At 43.5% G+C, this 26,473-nt stretch overlaps 1 protein-coding gene across 1 annotated transcript in view; it reads left to right on the top strand.

Moving 5' to 3' along the window:
- Positions 1-344: 344 nt before the first annotated feature.
- The window catches only part of WIPF3 (WAS/WASL interacting protein family member 3), an 82,562-nt gene continuing 56,433 nt past the window's right edge, over positions 345-26,473 (top strand). Inside the window, exons 1-2 of the mRNA XM_041728189.1 lie at positions 345-510; positions 19,431-19,581. Of these exons, the coding sequence (XP_041584123.1) occupies positions 19,489-19,581 (93 nt within the window). The 5' untranslated portion in view covers positions 345-510; positions 19,431-19,488. The remainder of the gene's footprint in view (positions 511-19,430; positions 19,582-26,473) is intronic.

The raw sequence follows: 26,473 nt of genomic DNA on the forward strand, positions 1-26,473 counted from the left end.
GTGAACTCCGGCAGGGCAGAAGGCGACCTGGGTCTCCCCTTTTGTCGCCAGAGCTCCTGACGCCGCCTGGAGCAGAGGGAGGGCTCCAAAGGCCCGGACTAGGTGGGCGCAGCAGCGGCGCGCCCCCAGCGTGGCGATGCCTTAGGCCGGTGTCCCCGCGGCCAGGACGCGGGACGCGCACCCGGAGAGGCGGGAGGGGCGCGCCGCCGCCGCCGGGACCCGCCCCCCGGGCTCCCGAGCCGCCCCGCCCGCCGGGCCGCGTCCCCGCGCAGGAGCCCGCGGAGCAGGAGCAGGTGGGGCGACGGCCCCGCCCCCGCGTCCCGGCAGCACCAGAGCCCGCGGCGGCCGCGGAGCGGGGCGCACCGAGCGCAGCAGCGAGCGCAGCAGCGGCGGCACCTGCAGCGCCCGGGCTGGGGACGGAGCCCGGAGCCCCGGGCCCGGAGGCGGCGGCGGCGGCGGGGACGTCGCCTGGGGCCCGAGTCTGTCCGGCCCGCGCACGGCCGGCGGCAGGTAGCTCCGCGCGGGGCGGGGAGGGCGCAGTGGCCCGCGGCGCGGACGGGGGTGCAGCGCGCGCGGGTGCCCGGGCATCTCCGCCCACCCCAGCGCCGCCCGCCGCGCCTTCCGAGCCCAGCCGGGCCCTCCGGGGACGGCGGAGGGTCCCGGGTCCCCGCGGGCTTGCCTGGGGACGTCTTCCCCGACCCGACTCTCCACCCAGCGGCCCCGGCGCCCAGCCCGCCTGGCCTGGCCCTCGCCGCCGAGCTCCCCCCACCCCCCAGAACAAAAGGCTGGGGTCTCGCTGAGTAGGGGACGGTCGCACGCAGGAAGAGCCGGGGCGGAGTGAAGAAGAGCTAGGACGTTGCAGGGCAGGAGGTGGCTTTGGGGTTGCAGAGGGAGCAAGCCAGTCCGGGAGGTGTGAAGTGACTTGCCCAAGGTCACACGGCTGGTGCGCGCTGACCTAGCTGGGACCTGCCCGCGGATCTTGGGACTCAGCTCCCAGGGCTCATGTCCAGACCCCTGGGGTCAGTAGTCTGCTCCAGAGACTTAGATCTGGACACGCATACGGGTTTCAGAGTCCTTCGAAGGAGTCAGAGAAGGTGGCAGAGAATGCCCCTCCCTCCCTACCGCCCCCCAGACACGGAGGATGCCGGCAGCAGGGTCCGGGGAGCGGGCGCTGGGGAAGGGGGTGTGAGGAGCAAGCCCCTGTGGGCAGGCAGGCTCAGGCTCGCAGGCACGGTGCCTCCCGTGCCAGCCGCGTGGGTGTGCCCGCAGCGGGAGCTGCAGCCTCGTGGGGACGTGGGGACGGAGCGTACGCTGCTGCTCACACTGCTCCCTACCAGGTTCTACGCGGAGCCTCCGGGAGAGCTGCTCCCGGCTCCAGGGCTCCAGGCTCGGGGGATGCCCCGGCCGCGGCCCTCACGTTAGAGACGTGTTCTGTGACAGCAGCATTTGGAAGCAAAGTTACTCTGTAGCAGGACGTAGCGCTGTCACTCGGCCTCCCTGAGAGCCTCGAGTCTTTGGCTATGACAAAATGAGGGCCTTGTCCTGCGTGACCTGTGTGATTCACAAAGTTCATGCCCCTTTTCCAAAATCTAATATCTCATCAGAAAGAGGATTGGAAGTACATTTCTCATGGGCAACCATGGTAGTAGTAATCGCTGCAACCCCAGCCTCCCCTGAGTTGATTTTTGTTTGTTTGTTTGTTTGTTTGTTTGGGTTTGTGACTTTAGGCAAGGCTAATCATGGCAATGTAAGTTAGAAGTGGGGTTGCCTTTGGGCCTTTTACAGCAACCTGGGCACGAGGGGGGGTTTCTGGAATGTGGGAGATGCTCCCTCCCTTGCTTTACTTGTGACTCCACGGGTGTGCACATACAGGTATTTATGAAGTCCCTTCCTTGAAATTTGTGCGCTTGGCTTCTGCGTTACCTCGATTAAAAAGTACATAAAAATTTAATGCTAAAAATCCACTCACTGTGGTAGCACACAGATTAGTGTTTTCCAGGCAGTGCATTTTAGAGCTGCATTTAAAAACCACAAAAACAAAAACAAAAATAAAATAAAATAACCCCAAAAACCGAATCAGGAAAGAAAAGAAGGACAGGGGAACAAAAGAAAGTTGAGAAATAATGGGAAATGAAATATACGCTGCAGAGGGCTTTGCCAAATGCCTGTGTGAACATCCTCACGCGGAGTCACGGTTCTTTAAGGGAGGTGTTTTACAGATGAGCAAATAAAAAGTCACACACTTTAAAAATGCCTTAAGTGCCTTACCCGGGGGAGCCAGAGTTAAGAACCTGGGGACACAGACTTCAAATTCTGTACATACCACCAGAAGCAGTTCTCGGCCACCTGAAGCCCAGACAAGAGACTTGAAGGTTGGCTTCCTGCCTTGCCCTCTTTTTGTTCCTTTCCAGGAGTCTCTGTTGTTTTCATATAATTGTGCATGTGAGATTGTGTCACAGACTGAACTTAGCAGCAGAAGGGATGGAGGAAGTGCGTGTGTCTAAGAACATACAGTTTTAGAAACAGGAGAAAGCCAGCTGGCCCAGCCTGCCAACGCTCTTTTTAGGAGATTTATTGTTCAGAAACCATATAGAACAGGTTGTGATTTTGCGGTTACTCACACACACACAGAGCACGCACACACACAATGAATAATATAACCTAGAAAAGGTATGAGAAGCCAAAATATAATTAACCCTAAGGGAGAAAGTATAGAATTTTCACCAGGCAGGAAGAGTCGACTTTCCTACATCCTAGAGTTTATAAAAATACTTTAACGCTGGAGTTAACAACAAAAGCAACTAAAAAACACACACTACGGAAATAACTGGGCAGGGGAGACGTTGTTTTCTAGCCCACGTGGTCTAAATGTACATTAAATTTGGTACAGAACTATTTGAAACTTTAAGGTACAGTGACATTATATGTAGAGAGACATCGTATCCTAGTGTGTGGTCTTCTAGTGATTTCATATTTCTGCCTAAAATTCAGACCTCAGAGAAGTAGAAGCGTGTTTGTTTTACCAGCCAGTTTCACACTGCAGGTTGAATGTTTGCCTTCTTCTTGTGATTATAAGGATCTGATATGGGTTAAGTGGGGCAGCTAAAGAGGTACCTCTGGGTGACTCTACTTAGCCGAGTGCCATCAAGCATGATTATGCATCATGAAGTTATCTTTAGGCGAGTTTTGCCTTGTCACAGTAGTGTTCCTGCCATCTGGCTGCTGGAATATTTAGAAAGGAATCGTAATGTTTGACTGACTTTGCTGATAGCATGACAAAACAAACTTTGAGAGGGAACTGTTAAATATGAGTTAGGTTTGGTGAGAAAATGATTAGTTACTTCTTATTTAGCCACTGTGCTAAACCGAAGAGAGACGTACTGTTCCCAGCTGATGCTGAGCAGGTGCAGCACATATGTTCTTAACGGCTTCAGCCAATAACGCACTTGAGACTCCCGTTTTGCAATTCTAGTTGGGGCTTTTCCTTAGACCCGTTCAAGTGGGAACCTGACCCGTTATGCAGCAGGGGACTCGTGTAGTTACCTGCCGTTGTTGAAGCGCCAACTAGATAAAGTGAAGCAGAGCAAATGCAGGAAAAATGCCGGGTGGGGCGTGATGTGGACCAGGTACTGTGGAAGATTTTTGAGAGCAACTGGAAGGAATATTCGTCGCGTGTGGGTGATCTATTCCAACAAGACACTGAATCTGAGATGGTGACATCGAGGGAAGAGTGCTAATGGACTGTAAGTCAGCTCTTAGGGGGTAGCTCAGGGGAGGTAGTAGCCAGCCTCGGTGCTTGAGCTTCTGAGAACACTTGTCCTTATGAGGATGTGTGCATGTGACAAAGCAGGATGCCCAGGCTGCTGTCCGCTGTGCCTTAGGAGCTGAAGGCTGACACGTCCTGAACACATAGTACATGCCAGGCTAGGCTAAGAGCTTGATCTTAGCCCAAAGATCTTAGCCCAAATCGTCGCAATAGCCCTCTAAAGGAGCTGATTCTTCGTACTCCCATTATCAACTGTGACATAGACACCAAGGGCTAATCTGGTCCTAGAATGATCCCATCGCACCCTGCTCTGGTCTGCTATCAGCTCGTTTATGACCCCGAGGCACCCTTTACCTCCCTGAATCCCCCTTTTTGCTCCTGAGCTCCTGAACAGGCAGGTGCTTATCTGTTTCATCTCTGTTCCCAGAACCTGACCATGCATGGCACATGATGAGTACTGCATGGACGAGTGAGCGAATGAATGAAAACCTCTATGTTCTAAAATCAAAAGTCAATTATTTTTGGATTATCTGCCCTTTTAGCTTCTACTGTCTCATTCCCCTCTGTGGGTGGGGGTCATCAGGCATGACTTTATAGACAAGATGTATAAGAGATATCCCCTTTAAAGCTGAAGGATGGGATCCCTGGGTGGCGCAGCGGTTTGGCGCCTGCCTTTGGCCCAGGGCGCGATCCTGGAGACCCGGGATCGAATCCCACATCAGGCTCCCGGCGCATGGAGCCTGCTTCTCCCTCTGCCTGTGTCTCTGCCTCTCTCTCTTTCTCTCTGTATGACTATCATAAATAAATAAAATTAAAAAAAAAAATAAAAAAATAAAGCTGAAGGATGCTAAGCTCATCCTATAAATTCAGAAGGCCTCAGCTTCTTTTAGAAATTCAATATTATTAGTTCTTTTTTTTTTTTGTCGAAATTTTGTAATTCAGAGTAGCTGGGTTTGAGTCATCATTTATTTGTTATATGGTCTTGGGCAAATGACTTCTCTGTCCCTCAGTTTTCTCATCTGTAAAACAGGCGTAATAATAGTACTTATCTCATATTTAGGGTAGATAACTTAAGATAGGTTCCATGCAGGGACGCCTGGGTGGCTCAGTGGTTGAGCATCTGCCTTCGGCTCAGGTCATGATTCCGGGATCTTGGGACCAAGTCCCACATCGAGCCTGCTTCTCCTTCTGCCTGTGTCTCTGCCTCTTTCTGTCTCTCCTGAATAAATAAAATCTTAAAAAGAGAAAGAAAGTTCCATACTTAGAACAGTACCTCATTCATAGCAATGGTCAGTAAAGTAGCTGCTGTCATCTGATGCTTTTAAAAGTTGTTTGCCTTAAATGGTTCCTATCCCATAAAGCATTTGAGGAGTTTACAAAAACAGGTAATAAACATAAAATTAATAGCGAATGAAACCAGGGTAAAGAGAACGCACAAATTAGAAAGCAAGATAAAATCAGAGGTAATTTAGAGAGTAAGACTCTATCATAAGGTGCAGTTGAGTTTACTATAAAGTCTAGTTTCTGGAGAGAAGATTAAAAATTTGTCAGAGCTTCCCAGTAGCCAAAACAGAGAGGAAAACGCAAATAGTTATTTGATCCACAGTGACCATGAGATAAAAACAGATCAGTTGCACAGTTTTTCCTGGTCCTAAAACCTGGGATAACTTTCTCCTGGCAGGTCTTCAAAGGAATCACTGTTGCCATAGAGATCTAAGTGTTCCACAAGGTCCCTGCCCTGAAGACAATGGAAGTTTTGTGGTAGAAGGCAATAATAAATGTTTCCTAGAACATTATGGACTGCAGTTCTGGAGACATAATCCCAGAGCACAGTCCAGCAAAAGTTCTTCTGTGAAGGGCCAGCAAGCTGTGGTTTGGGGACATGCTATTTTCTTAGCTATGTTTACTGAGGGCCTGGGGGAGTAGAAAGATTCTTTCTTCCACAGATTATAATTCTTGTGAGAGTCATGTGAACAATCCCATCTTTAAGAACATTCATTTTGGCTAAAGCCATTTAAATATACCAGCTCAATTTACCTCCTCCAGAAGGGTGTTTCATGCACATATGCTCATTAATAGGGTTTGTATTCATGAATTTTCTTAATACAGTAGTAGTCCCATAATCTCTGTTTAGCTGCAAATTTTATCCCATTGTCTGGAAGAAAGAAAAATCCAGTACTCAATACTACCTCTTAAGGCCCTTAATGCTTTCAGTACTCCTTGGTAGTAAAAATAAATATCTTGGGGGCACCTAGGCAGTGCCAAAGAGCATCTGCCTTTGGCTCAGGTCATGATGCCCGGAGTCCTGGAATGGAGCCCCACGTCAGGCTCCTCGCTCTCCCTCTTCCTGTGTCCCTCCCCCTCCTCATGCTCTTTGTCTATCTCTCAAATAAATAAAATCATGTTTTAAAAAGAAAAAATATTTTGTTTCTAAACTTTTTTTGGTAGTTGAAATGGTCTTATCTTTTTTAGTCTCTCTCTGTTTTATACCAGTATAATACCAATGTATATAATAACACTGATAGATGTATTAGTTCAGATGTGATTTCTAGGAGTTAAAATTGCATTCAGCTACCAAAACCAACAAAACAAAAACAACATATACATTAGAATCTTTTTTTTTTTTTTTTTTAGATTTTATTTATTCATGAGAGACACAGAGAGAGAAGCAGAGACAGAGGCAGAGGGAGAAGTAGGCCCCATGCAGGGAGCCTGATGTGGGACTCGATCCCGGGTCTCCAGGATCAGGCCCTGGGCTGAAGGCAGCGCCAAACCGCTGAGCCACCCAGGCTGCCCTAGAATCTGGTTTAAACAGATACAAGTTTATTTATCTTGTGGAACTAGACTAGACTCCCAAGAAAGGCAGTCCAGGGCTGATGCGGGGGCCCAAACAATACTTTCAACTTCCTGATTCACTGTCCTTAACCTGTAGGACCTCATCTTACATCTGGTTGCCTCATGGTCACAAGTTGGCTGCTGTTATGTCTAGGCTTAGAATCAGGAAGAAAAGGAAGATGTAAATGCCCAAAGAGTGAGGGCCCTTCCATTAGAGAGGTGTTACCTTTTTATTCAGAAAGTAATACCCTCTTTAGCTACTTCCACCTACATCTTCTTCACCAGGATGATGTCACAAGGTTGCTCAAAATATAAGGGATTCTGAGAAATCAAATATTTTTAGCTGTGTAAATTGCAACTGCTACCACCCCACCCACAAATTAGGGGTTTTGCTATGAGGAAGAAGAGGGAATGGCTATTGAATAGGCAATTAGCATTATCAGCCACCTGACTTACTGCCATTATTAGCCACGTCCCTGACTTAATTAGAAATTACAGAAGGCAACTCAGTAGTTTAAAATGTTCCGCATTTCCAGATCTTCATACAATTAGCATGAGAGAATGAGACATACCCAACTGCCTTATGTGAAGATTCCTGAATCCCTATCACCAGGCCTGATTCTTTCCTAAATTTCAGATCTAAATTTCCATTTGTCAAAAGCATCTCAGATGCTCCAAATTAAATCCCCTTCTCCCTGCCCATCTATGCCCCTTCCGACCACACACCCACTTTCTCCTGTCTGCTTATTTACTATACTAGATTGTCTCGGCCAGGAGCACTAGGGCTATCCTGGGCTCATACTGCTGATACCCATTCCAGACATCCAAACTAATATTCTTGGTTCTATCCCATTTACCGTGATTATAATTCAAATAAATATCCATCCTCATTCAAGTGGATCCCCAAATTGCTCTACCCATTTGCTGCTTTTCCCTATAATTCACTCTCCACACACAGGGACCCCAGGGTGCTGTTTTTAAAACACAAGTATCTAACATCTTTCCTGTCTTTAACAGCCTACAAAGTAAGGTTCTGTGAGCACCATGCTGGCTGGGGCTGCCTGCCACACACCCCATGCACGCACTGGTGGCAAAGCTTTGCTCATACCCTCCTCACTCCCTTCAACCGTGGAAGGCCTGCTTCAGAGGTTTCTTATGCTTTTTACGTATCCATCACCCATGGAACCAATTAATTCATGTTTCCAAAACACTACATATTTGTATTATTTTTTGCCCTGGATTCTGTTTTGCCTGATACTAATCACACTGCACCAATTGTTTTTGTAACACAGCTTTCTTGGGTTATAATTCACATACCATAAAATTCACTCTCTTAAAATGTGCAATTCAGTGGTTTTTGGAATATTCAGAGTCACGCGACCATCACTGTCATCTACTTTCCGAACATTTTCATCACCCTAAAAAGGAACCCACTAGCAATCACTCCTCACCTTCTTGTCTCCTCAGCCCTGACAACCACCAATCTCCTTTTTACTTTTATGGATTTACCTATTCGGGATATTTCATATAAATAGGACCATACAGTATGTGGCCTTTTGCAGTTGGCTGGCTGGGTTGCTTGCTTTCCTTCCTTCCTTTCCTTTCTTTTTTCTTCTCTTCTCTTTTTCTTTTCTTTTCTTGTTTCTTTTCTTTTCTTTCTTTCTTAAGATTATTTGAGAGAGAGAGAGCAAGCATGAGCTGGAGAGGAGGGTCTGAGGGAAAGGGAGAAGCAGCCTCCCTGCTGAGCAGGGAGCCTGCTGCGGGGCTCTATCCCAGGATCTTGGGATAACTGACTGAGCCACCCAGGTGCCCCTGGATTGGCTTCTTTCACTCAGCATAATGATTTTGGGGTTTATCCATGCTATAGCTTATATCAGTCTTTCACTCATTTTTTGTTGCCAAATAATATTTCATCCCACAGCCATTTTGTTTATCCACTCATAAGTTGATAGACATTTGGGTTCTTTCTACATTTTGGCAATTATGTTACTGGAAATACTCATGTGGAAGTTTTGGTGTGGGCTTAAGTTTGCATTTCTCTTGGGTAGATACCTGGGAGCGGAGTCAGTGGGTCCTATGATAACTGTTGGACATTTCAAAGAACTGTCAGACTTTTCCAAAGTAGCTACACCGTTTTGCATTCCCACCAGCAGAGTACAGTTAGCTCTGCCAAAGGGAGGAGGATCTCCCTGCAGAGCAGTGGGCACCTGAGAGTGTTTTAAAGGATCAGTAGGAATTTTTCAGGTGTCAAAGGCTGTCATACACAGCCTGAATATCATGGACAAAGACGCTGAGATAGAAAAGGTATGTAAGAAGATGTCACAGATGTGGTGTGGGTAAAGTATAGGATGCATAGAACAGAGTGGAAAACGAGATGTAGAAATTGCCTCCATGGAAAGGGGTATGTGGTAAAGCAGGGAATGATGCCCCTTGGCCTGAGAGGTACACCCTCTGGTCACTTGGCTATCACTGACCTGTGCTTGCTGCCATAGGAAAGGATCAGCCTGGTGAGGGATGATGGCTCCTTGCCACCGACTGTTTGAGGCTCTAGCAGAACGTTAAGGTGGACAAGAGACTACAGGGGCCACAATCTGCATGGTCCTTTTCTGGCCCAAGCCGGAGCAGTACGAATAAGGTGAAAAGACTTAAAGTCTCAGAAGTGAAACTTGAAAAGGAAGGATTTATCTTGTAGCCTTGAACCCTGTGCCACCTCCTGTCTTCACATTATTTCCTCAGTGGTTTTCAAAAAGTCATTTTCAGGAGGGTTCACCATCCTAAGTGAAAAGTTACCACCTTAGCCTTAGAGAGTAAAAAACTCCCTCATCATAAAATCTAGTGTCATCAAATAAATTAAGAAAAGAGGTGGTAATTTATTGTGTAAAATGACTCATTATTTTATAATATCGATTACGGGTTTCCATTGCATAATAAATTCCTTTTGTATACTTAAAGAATTCCTTGATTTTCCAAAATTAGAGATGCCATTTTGCAGAAGCATAACAGTTATATGAAATGAGGCTTACTTATAAATGTGTGATTAATATTATGTATTTTTAATTAGCCTCGTTCTTCTTTTAGCTCGTTTAAAGGCAGCAAAAAAAAAAAAAAAGACAGGAAATCAATATTTTCTCCTTTCAGCCTTGGGAACTGCGCACACAATGATTTTCGTCACAGTTAGCTATAATTTAAATACCGGAGTCAATGATAAATATAATCAATATTTCCATTTTTTCCCTTCACCAAATATGTCCAAAAACCATAGCATGTTCAATGAATGATCTGGGAACAAATTTGTGTTTCAGTTAAGAGTCTTATAAACGGAAACTAATTTATGAGCTCATTGTAGGCATGACTTGCTAGGTTTCATATTAGATTGTGGTTAATGTATATCTTAATTTTAGAACTCAAGTAGACAAGACTATATTAATCCTTTCAGCATTTCACCAGATAATTAACTACAATGTCCGATCAGGCCTGAGCAGATTCAGCTTCAGGAACTATTGTCATCAGGGCGGTGTTTCCCAGGTGTTAGAAATCCTTCCCATCACCTCGGTGAGAGTGAATGGACACTCGGTGTGGTTTCCCTTTCACGTTTGTGTGTCAGTTCCAATTCTCATACAGTATGAGAATCCATCCAGCAGGCTGGATCCATTCGTGGATTAAATGAGTCTATAGAAAAAGAGCCTTTCAGTAAAGGACACAGTGTCCCAATGGTGTAGGGCAGAGAATTTCAGCAGCCTTGATATTCTGCAACAGAGCTTTACAAACTTGAGCAGGTATAAAATCACTTGTTGAGAAGATTCTCCCAAATATTCTAATTCAGGAGGTCTGGGATGGACACTGTGCCTTGCTTACATGTTTCCACATTCTAGAACTACTCAAAGTGTGGTCTCCAGACCCGCAGCGTTGACCTGGAAGCTTGTTAGAAATACAGAATTTTAGGACCCACTCAGACTACTGAATGAGAATCTACATTTTCATAAGATCCACCCCCCCCCACCCCCACCGTGATTCATTCTCCATTAAAGTTTGGGGAGCATCGCTGTAGATCAGTTTCCCAAAGCACAAAGGCTTAAGTATCACCAGGGAAACATGAAATGCATTGAGAATGGTATATAGACAACATTTTAACAATTATTACATTCACTTTTTTATTGCTTTCTATTTATGTATTACTTTCTATATACATTATGGAAATGTATATAGACAACATTTTAACAATTATTGCATTCACTTTTTTATTACTTTCTATGTATGGAAGATGATTTTGGTTTTCCATTTATAGCGATAATTTAAAGTTTCTTCTGCAAAATAAATGTATCTAGCTAAAAGAAAGTTCAGGTGGTATGTGGATGTGACAAAAACTATAAAAACCTTTTACAAATTTTTAAATTTTTTTTATTTTAAATTCTTTAAATTCAATTTTGTTAAAATATACTGTATTACTAGTCACTGGGGTAGAATTTACTGATTCATCAGCTACCTATAACACCCAGTGCTCATTCCATCAAGCGCCCTCCTTAATGCCCACCACCTAGTTTTCCCATCTCCCCACCCACCTCGCCTCCAGCAACCCTCAGTTTGTTTCCTAGAGTTCTGCATCTCTTTTGGTTTTCCTCCCTCTCTATTTTTATCTTATTTTTCCTTCCCTCCCCCTGTGTTCATCTGTTTTGTTTCTTAAATTCCACATATGAATAAAATTATATGGTATTTGTCTCTCTCTGACTTACTTCACTTAGCATAATACCCTCTAGTTCCATTCACCTAGTTGCAAATGGCAAGATTTCATTCTTTCCCGTGGCTGAGTAATACTCCATTGTGTGTGTGTGTGTGTGTGTGTGTGTGTGTCTATATATATACCGCATATTCTTTATCCATTCATCTGTCAATGGACATATGGGCTCTTTCCATAGTTTAGCTATTGTGGACATTGCTGCTATGACATTGGGGTGCAGGTCCCCTTTGATCACTATGTATCCTTTGAATAAATACCTAGTAGTGCAATTGCTGTGTCATAGGGTAGCTCTATTTTTAACTTGTTGAGGACCCTCCTTCCTATTTTGCAAAGTAAAACCCATGTGTTTTTAAGTGACTTAAGTTACCTTGGGCTTAAGAGCATGGACTCTGGAGACAGACACCCTAGGTTTGAATGCCAGCTCCTCCGCTAATTCATTGTGTGACTTTGGGTAGATTTCTTAACCCTTCTGTGCTTCAGTTTCCTCATCTGAAGTATGGGGACAATTGTAGCGCTTAATCTGATTGGGCTGTTGTGGGGCTCAAATCTGTTGATATACAAAGAACCTTAAGAACAAGATCTGATACATAGTAACAGCTATCGCAGAGCTAACTTGTTTTACTATTCTCCAGAACATAAATGGTCAAGGATTTTTTTTTAACCTGTGTTTTTTATTTCCCCCTCCCCGTGTCCCCTGCTTCCCTGCTTATTCAGCCCAACATGCCCCAACTCCCCAAAGAGGCTGAATATTTCCAGGACTTTTATACCATTGAGGAGATTGAGGGTATCAATTTCCATTTGGCCTAAACCAGGACAATGTTAACTAGGAGAGGTGACGTGTGGGATGTGAGATCTTATGGGTGGGAAGTCCTAAGAGAAGGCTATGCCCAGAGCATTCACTCATCACACAATGAGGAAGGGACAGCAGAAAGTAAACACTCCTAAATCATTTTCACTGTCACCAGGAGAGATTTTTTTTTTAATTTTCTTTATTATTTTCCTTATAGCTTTGGCAACTTTTTTTTTTTTTGGCAACTTTGCCATGTGTTTTTCTTTCTTTCTTTTGCTTTAAGATTTTATTTATTTATTTGACACAGAGAGAGAGCGAAAGACAGCACAAGCAAGGGAAAGCAGCAGGCAGAGGGAGAGAGAGAAGCAGGCTCCTCACTGAGGAGGGAGCCCCACATGGAGCTTCATCCCAGGACCCTGGGATCATGACCTGAGCCGAAGGCAGACGCTTAACCAGTTGAGCCACCCAGGTGCCCCTATCTTTCAAGAAACCTTTTATTTGTGCCTTGTATGCTCATGGGACTGTGGGCTGTGATTTCCTGGCCACAAGGCACCTTTGATAACTAAATGACGGACCTGTAGTACCCTGCTGAGACCATCATGTGAGCAGTTGTTTGTCACCTGGGGCTCCTTCACCTTTATTAGCTCAGAGGTGAGAAATCTCTGCCTGACTCCCTCATTTCACAGCCAAATAAGAGACTCAATGGGACAACGGCACGACATAAAAAGTCATGAGTGCACAGAGAAGTTTATTTTCAGATTCCTACTGAGATGTATTTTAAGAACCAGCAGAAGGAACTTTTGTCAAATAGTAGCAGTAACCCTCCTTGCTTATATTTTAAAAATAGGTACACATTCTACTTGTCAACAACTGTAATCTGACAAACTACTCTTGGAAGAAAAAAAAAAGGAGCGTATAGTTTAGTCAAAAGCAACTAGTGTGTAAACTTGTTTACCATAAGCGATTTCTCTCTGATAAAGCTCAGTTGGTGTATATATACATACAGAACTTTTTATTTTAACAAGCTAAGCAAGCCCACTCCACGTCTATTTCTGAATCAGGTGCGGAAGGAAGGAAGGGTGGGAGGGAGGGTTCATCACCCACCCCCACACTCCCAACCCCACTAGCTCCTGGTAGAGAGGTTGTACTATGGCAGTCCATGGATCCTGTATGACCTGCAGGTATGTTCTGTTGGCCCAGTGATTTTTAAAAACACTTTTTGAATTAGTTACTGACGTTTCAAAACTGGACTTCACACCAAAATCTGGATTTGGGGCTTTGGGGGGAAAACCGGAAGGATGTGGCCATACTGGGTTTGCATTCCCACTGAAGGGGGGCCTCCAGCTGCAGACCCACGCTGTCACTCCTGTGAGCCAGGGCCCCTCCACACCTTGTCCTTCCACTGTTGTGACCACTGAGTCACAAATCAGCTCCCTGCCTGCAAGGGATGCTGGGAAAGGGAGCTCCTGGCTCCTGGCTTCTATACGCTCCTTTTTTTTTTTCTTCCAAGGACTCCTCTGAGAAGTCCACCATCTTTTGAACTCTTTTCCGATGCCTGAGGAGATGGTGGATGGCCACAACAAGACACATGTCCACCCCTACCTGAGAGAAGAGATACTTGTAGAATAGTGTAGTGTCATTTCAGCCCCTCTGTGATTCTGGCCTTTTTTCTCTTCTCCCCTCTCCCCTACATACAGAGCCTCCCAGGCTTGCTTTCTCCCCCTTCTCCGTCTCTGCTCATATGCTACCCTCCCTAACTAGAACAGCCTCCTGTAGCCACCTTGTCACCTGCTGAAGAATGCCATAGCTTCTACCCAACATTTATCTACTGCCCCCCCCCCCGGCCCTCCTCATATTGGAATTGATGGTGACATTCCTGAGCGCTCCACAGCCTCTTGGGACATGTGTCCCGCTCCACCTTTTATTGTAATTATTTGTGGGGATGCAGGTGGTGGTGTGATGCTGATAAATATAGCTTCCAGTTAAGCACCTGCTGCCTGTCAAGACCTCTGTAATGCTCTTCATGTACAGTCTTTGTTTTAGTCCCGACGACCAACCGAGAGTTAAGCATTCTAGACAGTTTACAGGTAGAAAATGAGACCCCCTGGGGCTAAGTGACTTGATCAAGGCCACACAACTGGGAAAAGCACACCTGTGTGACCCTGAGAGCAGCACTGTCCCCTGTACTGGGGCGGGGGGTGCTCTCACGTGGAAGTGGCATTAGTTTTGCCGCCCTCCACACCTTCTAAGGGTGTTTGGATATCTAACCTGCGTCTCAGCACTGTTTTTCAGAGTTATTTCATGAGTCGGGAGAAAACACAAAAGCCTTTGAGAATCTGGCTTTTTTTATCCTCGGCATTTTTTTTTTAATACATTACAGAGCAAAATAACAGTTTTAAGTGTGTCGAGAGAGCACAAAGCTTCAAAGAGCTCATGGTACAGCCTGTGACTTCCTGGAGCTCTGCATTCTGAACTGTCAGATTCTAACAAATACTTCTCTAGGTAATTGCTTAATTATTTTATCTGTCAAGAAAAAGCCTTCAAAGCCATCAAGTACCACATGTAAAAATACCCTCTAATCCTAGAGTTTGAAACATCATCCCAGGGAGTTCAGCAAGACAGAAGCCCAGTGGCACCTGATTACTCTCAGATTTCTCAAAATAAAATTGAAAGGACAGCAAGGATGCCTAGGCTCAGGAGGAGCAAGTGCAAGAATTATGCTTACCTATATGAGGTCCTTTTCACCTGAGGGTCTCAGGAATATTTAAAAATCTTTGCATAATGGAAGCAGATAATATGACCTGGATGATACCAAGTTATTAAAACCAAGAAGTGAGGTTTTGGATCAGAGAGGCCAGAGCTTTAACTCATCTCTGTTACTCTTTCTGAAACTTGGAGGAAACCAGTAATGTCTCTGAGATAAAATTCGGTTCTCTATCATAGGAAATGCCAGTGCCTACCATAGAGTTGTTGAGGGCATTAAACGGGACAGTGTGTTATAAGTACCTGATGCAGTGCTGAGCCCATACAGGGGGTTCAGAAAGTTATCCGGTCGATCCTCATTATTCACGGATTCCATAGGTTGCTAGTCACCTACTCGTTGAACTCTATTTGCAACCCCAAAGTCAGTATTCATGGGCACTGTCACATACAGAGTGGGGGGAAACCTGGGGCCTCCCCGTGCACACGTGCTTCCCAGCTGAGGTCCAACGAGGCGGCACTCTGCATGCTTGCTCCAGTTCTCACGCTGTAAACCAGTGTTCTTTGCACATCCTATTTAGTGCCATGTTTTTTGGATTTGTGTGCTTGTTGTTGGTGAGTTTGCTGGTTTAAATGGCCCCTCCCAAATATAATGCTGAAGTGAGATCTAGTGTTGTGCACAGAAAGGCTGTGTTATGCTTTATAGAGAAAATGTGGTAGAGAGGGCACCTGGGCGGCTCAGTGGTTGAGCATCTGCCTTCAACTCAGGTCGTGATCCCAGGGTCCTGAGATCGAGTCCCACATCGGGCTTCCTATGGGGAGCCTGCTTCTCCCTCTGCCTGTGTCTCTGCCTCTGTGTGTCTCATGAATAAACAAATAAAATCTTTAAAAAAAAATGTGTTAGAGAACCTTCATCTAGGCATGAGGTATAATGCTGTTGGCATGGAGTTCAAGTTAATGTACCAACAATATATATGAAATGAGGTGTCTTATAGCAGGAATACACATAAAACCAGAATCTGTATTAGTGAATTCACAAAAGCCTTGTGACTAAACGTCCAGAGGAGTCTAACTCTTTGTGTTTCTGTGAAGAACAGTGGTTCAGTATTTGCCAACTCAGTGTCTCTGGCAACTTTATAGAATATAACTACTGCAAATAATGAGAATTGGCTCTATTCTATTAAGTTCCTGTGTTGGGCAACTTAAAAATTAGTGGCTGTATACATTTAAACTCCAGACTCTGCATGACGTAACACAGTAGTTTTTCATTTTTGTAAAGTCCAATAAAGGATTTGGTGGATGGCCTTAAAGAGATGAGTCAGGAACCCAGATTTCTTATATCTTGTGGCTGTGCCCACATATCAGACCTTTCCTTCCAGCCAGTGGATGGAGGAAGAGAGGAAAACTGTGGGTAGAAAGTCTTTATGGGCCTCATGGAAGACATCACGGCTGCCTTCATTCTGTTGGCCAGAGCTCAGTCACATGGTCACATCTAACCACAGAGGACGCTAGGAGATATAATCCAGCTGTGAGCTAAGGGGTTGCATGAATAGTTCTGCCACAGTTCTCCTTAATTCCTTCCTGTGGCCATTTTTTTCTTAAATAAATGACCTTAGGTAAGTGACATTTAAGTTTCTAAAGTTACTTTCCTAATCCCTTTCCAGTTCTTCACCAAGGGAAGCAGGTCTGACTCCTCTCATCTGTCTTGCTTAAAAGATGTAATCCTCATTTAATGAGACCTCTATGTTTTCTTGTTCTGTGATACTTCAGCCAGCCCTTTAATCCCTATTGTAAAGTTTTGACTGAAATTATTTTGCCACTGAATTAAGGATCACAAAGAGATATATACCCAATGCCTTTCATGAAAGAAATTGTTAAAACACAAATAGCTGATCTTTCATCTTTGTTCCAACTAAACTGAGCTCACATCCAACTTCCTTTAGCATTCAGCCAGTAAAATAGTAAAACACCAGCTTTATCCGACTAATACACACAGTTTGTTTTATTGTATAATAAGATAATATTGATGCTACTTAGAAGAAATATCTACTACCAACTGACATCTCTGCTCAATTTTAATAAAGTTTTATTCTCTGGACTCTGATGAATATTATTTTTTTCAGTCTTTCTGTTCCTGTTTTACTATCAAGGAAAGAAAGGGTGACACAGAAATTATCAGGTGCTAGTAACTTTCAGGGGAATACTTTATAAGAAAATTGTGGTCTTGGGCAGCCTGGGTGGCGCAGCAGTTTAGCGCCGCCTGCAGCCCAGGGCATGATCCTGGAGACCCTGGATGGAGTCCCACGGCAGGCTCTCTGCATGGAGCCTGCTTCTCCCTCTGCCTGTGTCTCTGCCTCTGTGTGTGTGTGTGTGTATGAATAAATTAATAAAATCTTAAAAAAAAAAAAAAGAAAATTGTGGTCTCCTAAGGTGATCAGCTCATGCACCTCTTTGGAACTCTTATAAAAACTATCATGGACTCTTTCCACATGAAAGTGTAACTTATGTGTATATCTTATACCACTTTAAATTTTTTTATATAATGTATTTGAGAGAGAGTGAGTGCATGCGTGGGAAGTGAGACAAGGGGAGAGGAAGAAAGAGAATCTCAAGTAGACTCCCTGATGAGTGAAGACCCCAATACAAGGCTTGATCTCACAACCCTGAGATCATGACCTGAGCCAAAATCAAAAGTAATATTCTCAACCAACTGAGCCCCCCAGGTTGCCCCATCACATTAAATTTTTTGTACAATTTTAGGGGGTTCTTAACCCTGCTGAAAACAAGGCAGTACCATATGATCCAGCAATTCTATTCCTAGGTATATGCCCAAAAGAATTGAAAGCAGGGTCTTGAAGAGATACTTGTATATTGATGTTCATAGTTATATTCACAGTACTCAAAAGGTGAAAGCAACCCAAATATCTATCAACAACAGATGAATGGATAGACAAAATGTGGTGGGTGCATACGTACAATTAAGGAAGGAAATTCTGGCACATGCTACAACATGAATGAAACTTGAAGACAAATAAGCCAGACACAAAGGGACAAATATTATATTTGAGGTACCTAGAATAAGCAAATTCACACTAAAAGTAGGCTAGAAGTTACCAGGGGCTAGGGGAGGAGGAATGGGGAAAGTTATTATTTAATGGGCACTTGTTGGGATGATGAATAATTCTGGAAATGATAGTGGTGATGATTGTACAACATTGTGAAAGTACTTGATGTCACTGAATTGTACACTTTGCAGTTATGAAAATGATACATTTTATAGTATGCACATTTTGCCACACACAAAAAAAATCATGTTGAGAAGAGGCTGGACTTTAGAGCTTGGGAAGCCTGGGTTCCAGTCCCAGGTCCACCCATGACTCTCTGTGTGGGATTTGGGACAAAGTACTTAACATTGCTGAATGTCAGTTTTCTTACCTATAAAATTGGGATTAAACTACTGACCTCAGAGGCTTGATGTGGAAATTACTGTGATTAGCCGGTCACATGGCAGCCACTCTACACAAAGGTGAAGAGAATGTGTGTGAAGTAAGCAAAATCCAGGGGACTAGGTTAGGAACAAAGTTCCAAGTTACATAATTGCTTTTTACCTCTAAGAGATAAGAATATTACCATTAAATAATACAAACCATAGGAGTTTAAAGCTAAAGAAACAGGCATGGGCCTTGCTCTGGCCTTCCACTAACTACAGAGACAGAAGGATCACAAAACCACCCCGGCCTAAGATTGATGTTTATTTTTGTTGCCACTTAAATTGTTAGATTCTTCTATAGGTTTTCCTCATTCTTGTAAACTGTGGGATTTTTCCTTAGTATACATTTTAAGCTTTTTCAGCGTGTCTTGATGTGGATTCTAAGACACACACACACACACACCACCCACTCCACAGAGAAATACCACATTTATTTGGAGATCATACATCCTCTAATATTAACTGTTTGCAACATAACCATATTTGCAGGATTGTTCCCCAAAGCCCTGTCTGTAGCAAATACCAGATTGTATAGAAACAGCAGCCCGGCAACGGCAAGAAGAGTAAAAGCAGAAGAGAAGGAAGCAGGAAAATGATTAATGCACTTTGCAAGCCTTGTTCAAGGCTGGCATCGTGAGTAACGTTGAGCCCGTGACATTCAGAAAGGTTAAATTTCATTCCATTTGCTCTGCTTAGGAAAATGGGAGTATGTACAGAATATTTTTAAACTGCATCAGAAAGGAAAAAGCGAGAAAGTTTAATGCTAAGCAGATAGGATGCAGCTGTTTGGAAAAATCGTTATGGAATGAGGTGTTGCCACTGACATATTTATATATTCTATTTCTATTGAGACATAAATAGCTAGATTTCATCAGTTTTATTACCTAAGTCTCTCTAAAATCTAGCTACTTCTTTTGTTTCCAGCACTTGACCCAATGCCGGCCCCACAGCGGGCGTTTGGTATTTGTTGAAAGAGTGAATGGGAGGAAGAATGAATGAGTGGACAAGAGAAAGGAAAAAGCTGTCCATTCTTCGCCTGGGTCTGCATGATGCGTGCTACCTGCGCATGAATAAAGACACTCAAGTTGAAAACTATCTCTTTTCTCCCTTTCAGAGCAGAAACCGTTCTCTTGGGACCATTCAGAAGCAAAGAGACGCCAACGCTGTGACATATGCCGGTGCCACCGCCGCCACCACCTCCTCCTCTGCCTCCCCCTCCCCCACCGCTGGGGGCCCCTCCTCCTCCCCCACCACCAGCGCCCCCGGTAAGACCTGTTGTTTTTCAGTCTGGGTTACTGTTGAGCATAAGCTGCTTTGGATACACCTGAGCAGAAGGGTTTTAAATGTTCAGAACCGGCCACCACCTAGCTCCCCATCTTAGGAGCTGGCTCTGGGGGCTCCAGGGTCTGATTCCAAGCCAGCCTGGCCAGGTGTTTCTCTCCCTATTTCTCAGCAGCATCTCAGTGTCCCATACAATCGTCTGCATAATTTCTCCTCTGATTCCTGCTGCTCCATACAGGCCTCCCGAGACTCCCTAACTGGCTCTCCCATCTCACTGGAAACCTCAGATGAGAGGCCATGGGGACAAGTGCACAGTAATGTGGGCCGTGCCGCAGAGTCAGCTTCCAATGCCCACCTGGATGGTGGTAACGTTGCTTGGGCTTCAGTGGCCTAGTTCTAGGCCCACGTAAGAGAAGCGTCCTATGAAATGCCACAGTGAAACATAAATCCCAAAGGAAATTTCCCTATCTACACAAGTCAGAGTTCAGTCCATTGCAGTTTGTATTACTGGATACTCTTTTTCGGTTTAATAGTTTGGGTTTAGGAGAGGCACAGAGGGCAGTTGCTTTGTTTTAGAAGAGGGATTTCTCAACCTTGGCACCACTGACATTCAGGTCCAGATAATTTTTGTCATGGAGGGCTGTTCTGTGCATTGTAGGTTGTTTAGGAACATACCTGGCCTCTACTCCCTAGATGCCAGTAGCACCCCCCGATTGTGCCAATCAAAAATGTCTCAAGACTTTGCCAAATCTTCCCCAGAAGTGCAGTCATTCCCCTGTCATCTTAGAATATTTGTGCTTAATGCTGTCAATGAACCTTTCTTCTGAGGAAAACCTAGAGCATTTCTTACCCCTCAGCCTTCATTCCACGGGCCACTGCAGAGAGCCAGGTCTAGCACTGACCACGGCTCCTGTTTCTAGTGGAAGATGAAGGATACGGATGCATTGGTGATGTGGGCATGCAGAGGCAGGGCTGCCTGGGGTGGTATGAACCAACAGCGGAAGCCAGGAATAGAGCCTCACCTGCCATCCTCCCCTGATGGGAGCGAGGGCATGCCTGGGTGCCACCCTCTATGATGTTAGCTTTGCACGCTGACCATATCTGATGTGCCACGGACACAGACCTGCCTCAAACTTGGCTCTTGCTCTTGAAGAGAGTGGAAAGAAAACACATAATGTAAATTATATCTAAAAGCTCTCTAACCAGTATAGAAATACGTGTTGGAATTCCACTGCTGAATTTGATCCCACAAAGTTGATAAAGGAGATGGAGTTTATAAGTGAAGGAAGTATACATGGGACTATCACGTGGCTCTTGCACAGACTTGCCTGCACTGACAAAGTGCCACTTCCAAGAACTTCAGATACCACAATGCACAACACTGTAAACTTAGCCAGAATAAATAAACTTATCAAAACCCATATTGTTGGAGATTTGGGGAAATAAGCTCTTTTAAACACTGCCAATGACACTCAAATACCTGGGACTCAGTACATGTTGAATGAGTCTTTCTGGAGTGTTCTCTGGAAGAAAACAATAAAAACCTAAATGCATCGTGCTTTTTCCTCTGGTTATTGAGTAGTTTTGTTTTTGAGATTGACTTAAGAATTTAACTCTAAAGGAATCAAAAGGAATTTATGTAAAGATATTCACAGCAATGCTATTTATTCTAATGAAAAATTGGATCTTAAATGGTTTATGAGAACTAAATGAAATTTATTAAGTCATGCTGTTAATTAAAAATTGCATTATTTCATAGAGTTAGTTAATTAAAAATTGTATTTATAACTGTGCTGATTATGGAAAGCAGATATGGAATGATGGATTAAAAACAAAACACATTCTGTGCATAGTGAAATCAGCTATATAATATATATATGTAGCAAAGATCAGAAGAGAATTTGGAATATTGACAATAAAATTTTAAGTTTCATTAGGCAGTACTTTAAAGATGCTAAAGTTAATAATAAACAAAAATAATTCTACATTTGGTTATTTTTTTGCATTCCCTGCCCCATTCCTAAATTTTTTCGAGGAGGAAAATAATCATGTAAATTTTAATATTTTTAAAGTGCATTTTTCTACAATCTGGGAAAAATATGTACAATGCATATTAAAGGCAAAGAATTAACATCCTTAGTATAGAAGGGGCTCTTATAGATCAATATTTAAAGGATGAATAGAAAAATGAGTACAGGATACAACCAGGTGAAAGGAATACAAATGTTCCAACCTCACTATAATTGAATAAACACAAGTTAAAATAATGAGAAACCATTTTCATCTATCAGTTTGATGATGGTATTCTTTAAGTGTTGGCTCTTAAATGTCAGGAACCAAGCACTAATCGTTCTTAATGGGAACAAAACTTGGTATAATTCCGTAAAGCACAAATTGTTAATATAGATGAAAACCCTTTAAAAAATGGCTATACTCTATGACCCAGTTTCACTCCAAGTAATTTTCTCTAAGAAATAGATGGAGGTGCCTGGGTGGCTCAGGGTGAGTTAAGGATCTGACTCTTGGTTTTGGCTCAAGTCATGATCTCAAGGTTTTGAGATCAAGCCCCAAGTCATCTTCACACTTAACAAGGAGTCTGCTTAAAGATTGTCTCCCTCTGCCCCTTCCCCACTCACTTGTGTGCTCTCTCTCTCTCTCTCTCTCTCTCTCTCAAATGACTGAATTTTCAAGAAAAAAAAAGAAACTACTGATAGGTGTACATAAATATTTATCTACAGGATATAAATTAAACACCTATAATAGCAACCAAAAAAGAAAAGAATCTAAAATTTTCACATCAGGAGATTGCGTTAAAAAATGATTATGTAATCCATATAATGGCATAGTAGGAAGCCATTTAAAGTCATATCAAAATTATTTTGTAACTTCCAGTGTCATGATTGACTCAGGCAAGTGTCATGATCATCTGTGAAAGCTAAAACCACTCAGTGAAAGGTTTTGGGGGAACAGGATGTTCACAGGATTCTAAGTATCACCCAGATTACTTGTAATTACAAAGCGGCAAAATGTACCATTAAAATTGTAATCTTAGGGGCGCCTGGGTGGCTCAGTCTGGTAGGTGTCTGCCTTCAGCTCAGGTCGTGATCTTGGGGCCTTGGGATTGAGCCCCCCACCCCTCTGGCTCCCTTCTCTGTGAAGAGTATGCTTCTACTTCTCCTTCTGCCCCTCCCCCTGCTTGTGTGTGTGTGTGTGTGTGTGTGTGTGTGTGTGTGTGTGCTCTCCCTCTTTCTCTCAAATAAATAAAATCTTTAAAAATAAGTAAATAAAATGGTAATCTTAGTATCACCTATAATGGAATGACGTTATATCCCAAGGCCTTTGCTGTGATGCAACGACAAATACATAGCACTGCTCTGTAAAAATCACCTGCCAAAAACAAATACACTCTGAGCAATCAGATGTATCCAGATGTGGGGTCTTCAACAATAGAGGTTGGCAAATAAGAATGGAGCCCGCTGTCCAGTTTTGTACAGCCCACAAGCTAAGAATAGTTTTTACTTTTTCAAATGGTTGAAAAAAATCCAAAGAGAAACACTATGACACATGGAAATTATATGAAATTCAAATTTCGGCTCATAAATAAGGTTTTATTGGACTGCAGCCATGCTTTTTCATTTATATTGTCTGCTGCTTTTGTGCTACAGTGGCTGAAAGCCAATGAAATAACTTAAAAATTAAAATTTTTTGTCAAGTTTTGTCATCTTTTTTTGTTGTTATATTATACTTACGTAACATCGGTGATTTTGCCTCTTGGCTCACAATGCCTGAAATATTTCCGTTTGGCCCTTTACAGAAAAAGTTTTCTAACACCTGTCCTACAAGCCAGCTGGCTTCATTCAGCCTTCCTTGGTCACCAGCAGCCAGGGATCTTGATACACTCGCATTAGGTCTTATCCCTCCCTTGCATCGCTTTGCAGGGACTTCCCATCCTTCTCTTAACTGTTGCCCATTTCACCTCTTAGACCTCTACTGTGCTCTTCTTGTCGTGTCTCTTACTTTAGGATTTCAACATTGCTCTTCCTTTTGCCTGGAAAGCTCTTTCTGTGCATCTCAGCTTAGACGTCACCTCTTTGGAACATCATTTCCTCACACCCATTCTGGCATTTATAACATACTTTTAAACCTCTCCTTCATAGCAGTTACCAGTTTTTAGTTTTGTTTTTATTTCAATAGGGGCCACATTGTGTGTTTTATGGTCTTTTAGTGCTATGTGCCTGGCTCATACACAGGCTCTCTACTCATTGAATGAATGAATGAATGAATGAATGAATGAATGAATACATGCAAGCATGAATGAATATCTATGTAAAAGGATTGAGAAATGGAGTTAAGCCTTTCTAACCAGTGTTCAGGACTTTAAACATGTATGCTCGTGGAGCAACGTGGCAGGTTGCACTTTATGTAACCTTTGCAAGGAGGGGGCACTTTGCGTGTTATACCTGATCCCTTGTAATGAAAAGCATCCTGTCAGGCCTCAGTTTAGCTTTGGAAGACCTGGGGATCAGACCAGGGCTAAAAGTTTTCTGTTTCTTCACCCTACCTCTCACGTCTCCTCTTCCCATCCTCATCCCTTCCTCTTGTCTGATGTGCAACTTTTCTTTTTTCCAAAAACATGAGCTTGGAACTGGGAGAAGGGCAGATGGGGCTTGCTAAGTTTTGGAGTAGACTTTAATTAAAAGCCAGACATGGGGCACCTCAGTGGCTCAGTCATCCGACTTTTGATTTCAGTTCAGGTCATGATCTCAGGGTCATGAGATTGAGCCCAGCATTGGGCTCTGCACTCAGTGTGGAGCCTGCTTGGGACTCTCTCTCCCTCTCCCTCTGCCCCTCCCCCACATCTCTCTCCCCATCTCTAGAAAGAAAGAAAGAAAGAAAGAAAGAAAGAAAGAAAGAAAGAAAGTCTTTGCCATCTTGTTTTTCTTTTCTTGCCCCATATTCCCCTGTCTTTTGAGCTCAACTCCTTTGTCTTATCCCTCTAAAATCTGGTAACAATATCAAAATTTCCTGCATGGGGCATTGGCCCACGTATAATGAAATTATTATTGTTGCTTTGGTTACAGAATATAACTCTTTAAAAATATAAAGAAAGTATAATGGATTTGATTTTTGAAATGCAACAGACTCTCACTGAGTTTCTATTTTCAAGTCTACTTGACCCTTTGGTAGTGTCCAAGATGAGAGAATAAACTCCTTGAGGGCCTGTGATTTCTGTTTTCTTACCATAATCCCATAACACTACCTACCCAAGAGGAAAGAAATACAAATGTCTCTGACCAACTGATAAACTCTTTGGAGTTGGGTTGTTCAGGCAAAGCATGATGGTAGGGTCATGACCACAGCATATGTGTTTATTTAAGAAGTAGGTTTGTGAATTTTCACAGCATTATTTTCTAATGTTGCTCTTCAAAATTAAATATCCTAAAGAGGAAACAGTACCCCAAAGAGAAGTTGTATCTTGTTATTTAAAAACAAATCAGGGAGCACCTGGGTGGCTCAGTGGTTGAGTGTCTGCCTTCGGCTCAGGTCATGATCCCGGGGTCCTGGGATCAAGTCCCACATTGGGCTCACCAGAGGGAGCTTCCTTCTCCCTCTGCCTATGTCTCTGCCTCTCTCTGTGTGTCTCTTGTGAATAAATAAATAAAATATTTAAAAAATAAAATAAAAACAGAGGGGGAACTGGTTTGATAATCCTTTATTTACCACGAAAGGGAAAACTCTAAGCAGGAAAACACCATGGTGCCATATATTTCTACCTGCCTGTTCTGGGGGATCATGTTTAATAAAATGCTAAAGGGAATTTACAATGAGAAGCATGTTATGGCCCCTTGCTATTCTATTCCCTCCTTACCATTTGTAGAATCTTTGTTTGCATTCGGGAAACTCAGTGAGATAATTTTTCTCCTTGTAGTCTAAGGATCGCATGATTTATGGGCAAGGTAGACTTTCCAGTGTTAGGAAATATCTGCTGTGGTATATCCCACCATCTCTAGGATCACGTGGTATAGAAAAATATGTCGGGATCCCTGGGTGGCGCAGCGGTTTGGCGCCTGCCTTTGGCCCAGGGCGTGATCCTGGAGACCTGGGATCGAATCCCATATCAGGCTCTCGGTGCATGGAGCCTGCTTCTCCCTCCGCCTGTGTCTCTGCCTCTCTCTCTCTCTCTCTGTGACTATCATAAATAAATAAAAAATTAAAAAAAAAAAAAAAAAAAAGAAAAAAAAAAAGAAAAATATGTCAATCTAAGAAAGAAAATGTGGAAAGTGGAGTGGTATCCGAAATCCCATGAGAGCCTCTTTCAGAGTTTTGTGTTTGCTGTGGTTAAAAAAATGCAGAGTTGAGGGACACTAGGTGGAAGGGGGCTTAGTAGAATTGCATATACCCTATATTCTGGAAAAGGTCATTTGCATGTTTGCTGGAATGGTTGGAATAATGAAAGGCTTAAAAAATCTTAAACACTGTCACTCAGATTCTCCTGACACTGGCGCTTTGATTAGTGCTGCTAATAAGGGATTGGGAACACTTAGCCAGAATTGACAGTGACCACTGGGATAAGGAGAAGGCTTTTACATTAGGCCAGGCTATTAGGAGAGAATTAAATTGACATTTGGTCTCCGCTTAACAGTTTGCAGAGCTACACCTTTGTCTTCGAGTAATTTAAAAAACTTGATTCTCTCTCTCTCTCTCTCTCTCTCTCTCTCTCTCTCTCTCTCTCTCTCGTCCATTTGCACCCACAAGCAATAACACGGCTTTGGTGAAAAAGGGAGCCAGTCTTTGCAACAGATTTACTGGGTCTGTGAGCAAGAGAGGTGTGGCGGGACCTGCCAGTCATCCTTCCAAAGGGCCATTCTGGATGCT

The sequence above is a fragment of the Vulpes lagopus genome, chromosome 13 (genome assembly GCF_018345385.1).
Source record: "Vulpes lagopus strain Blue_001 chromosome 13, ASM1834538v1, whole genome shotgun sequence".
NCBI classification, from domain to species: domain Eukaryota; kingdom Metazoa; phylum Chordata; class Mammalia; order Carnivora; family Canidae; genus Vulpes; species Vulpes lagopus.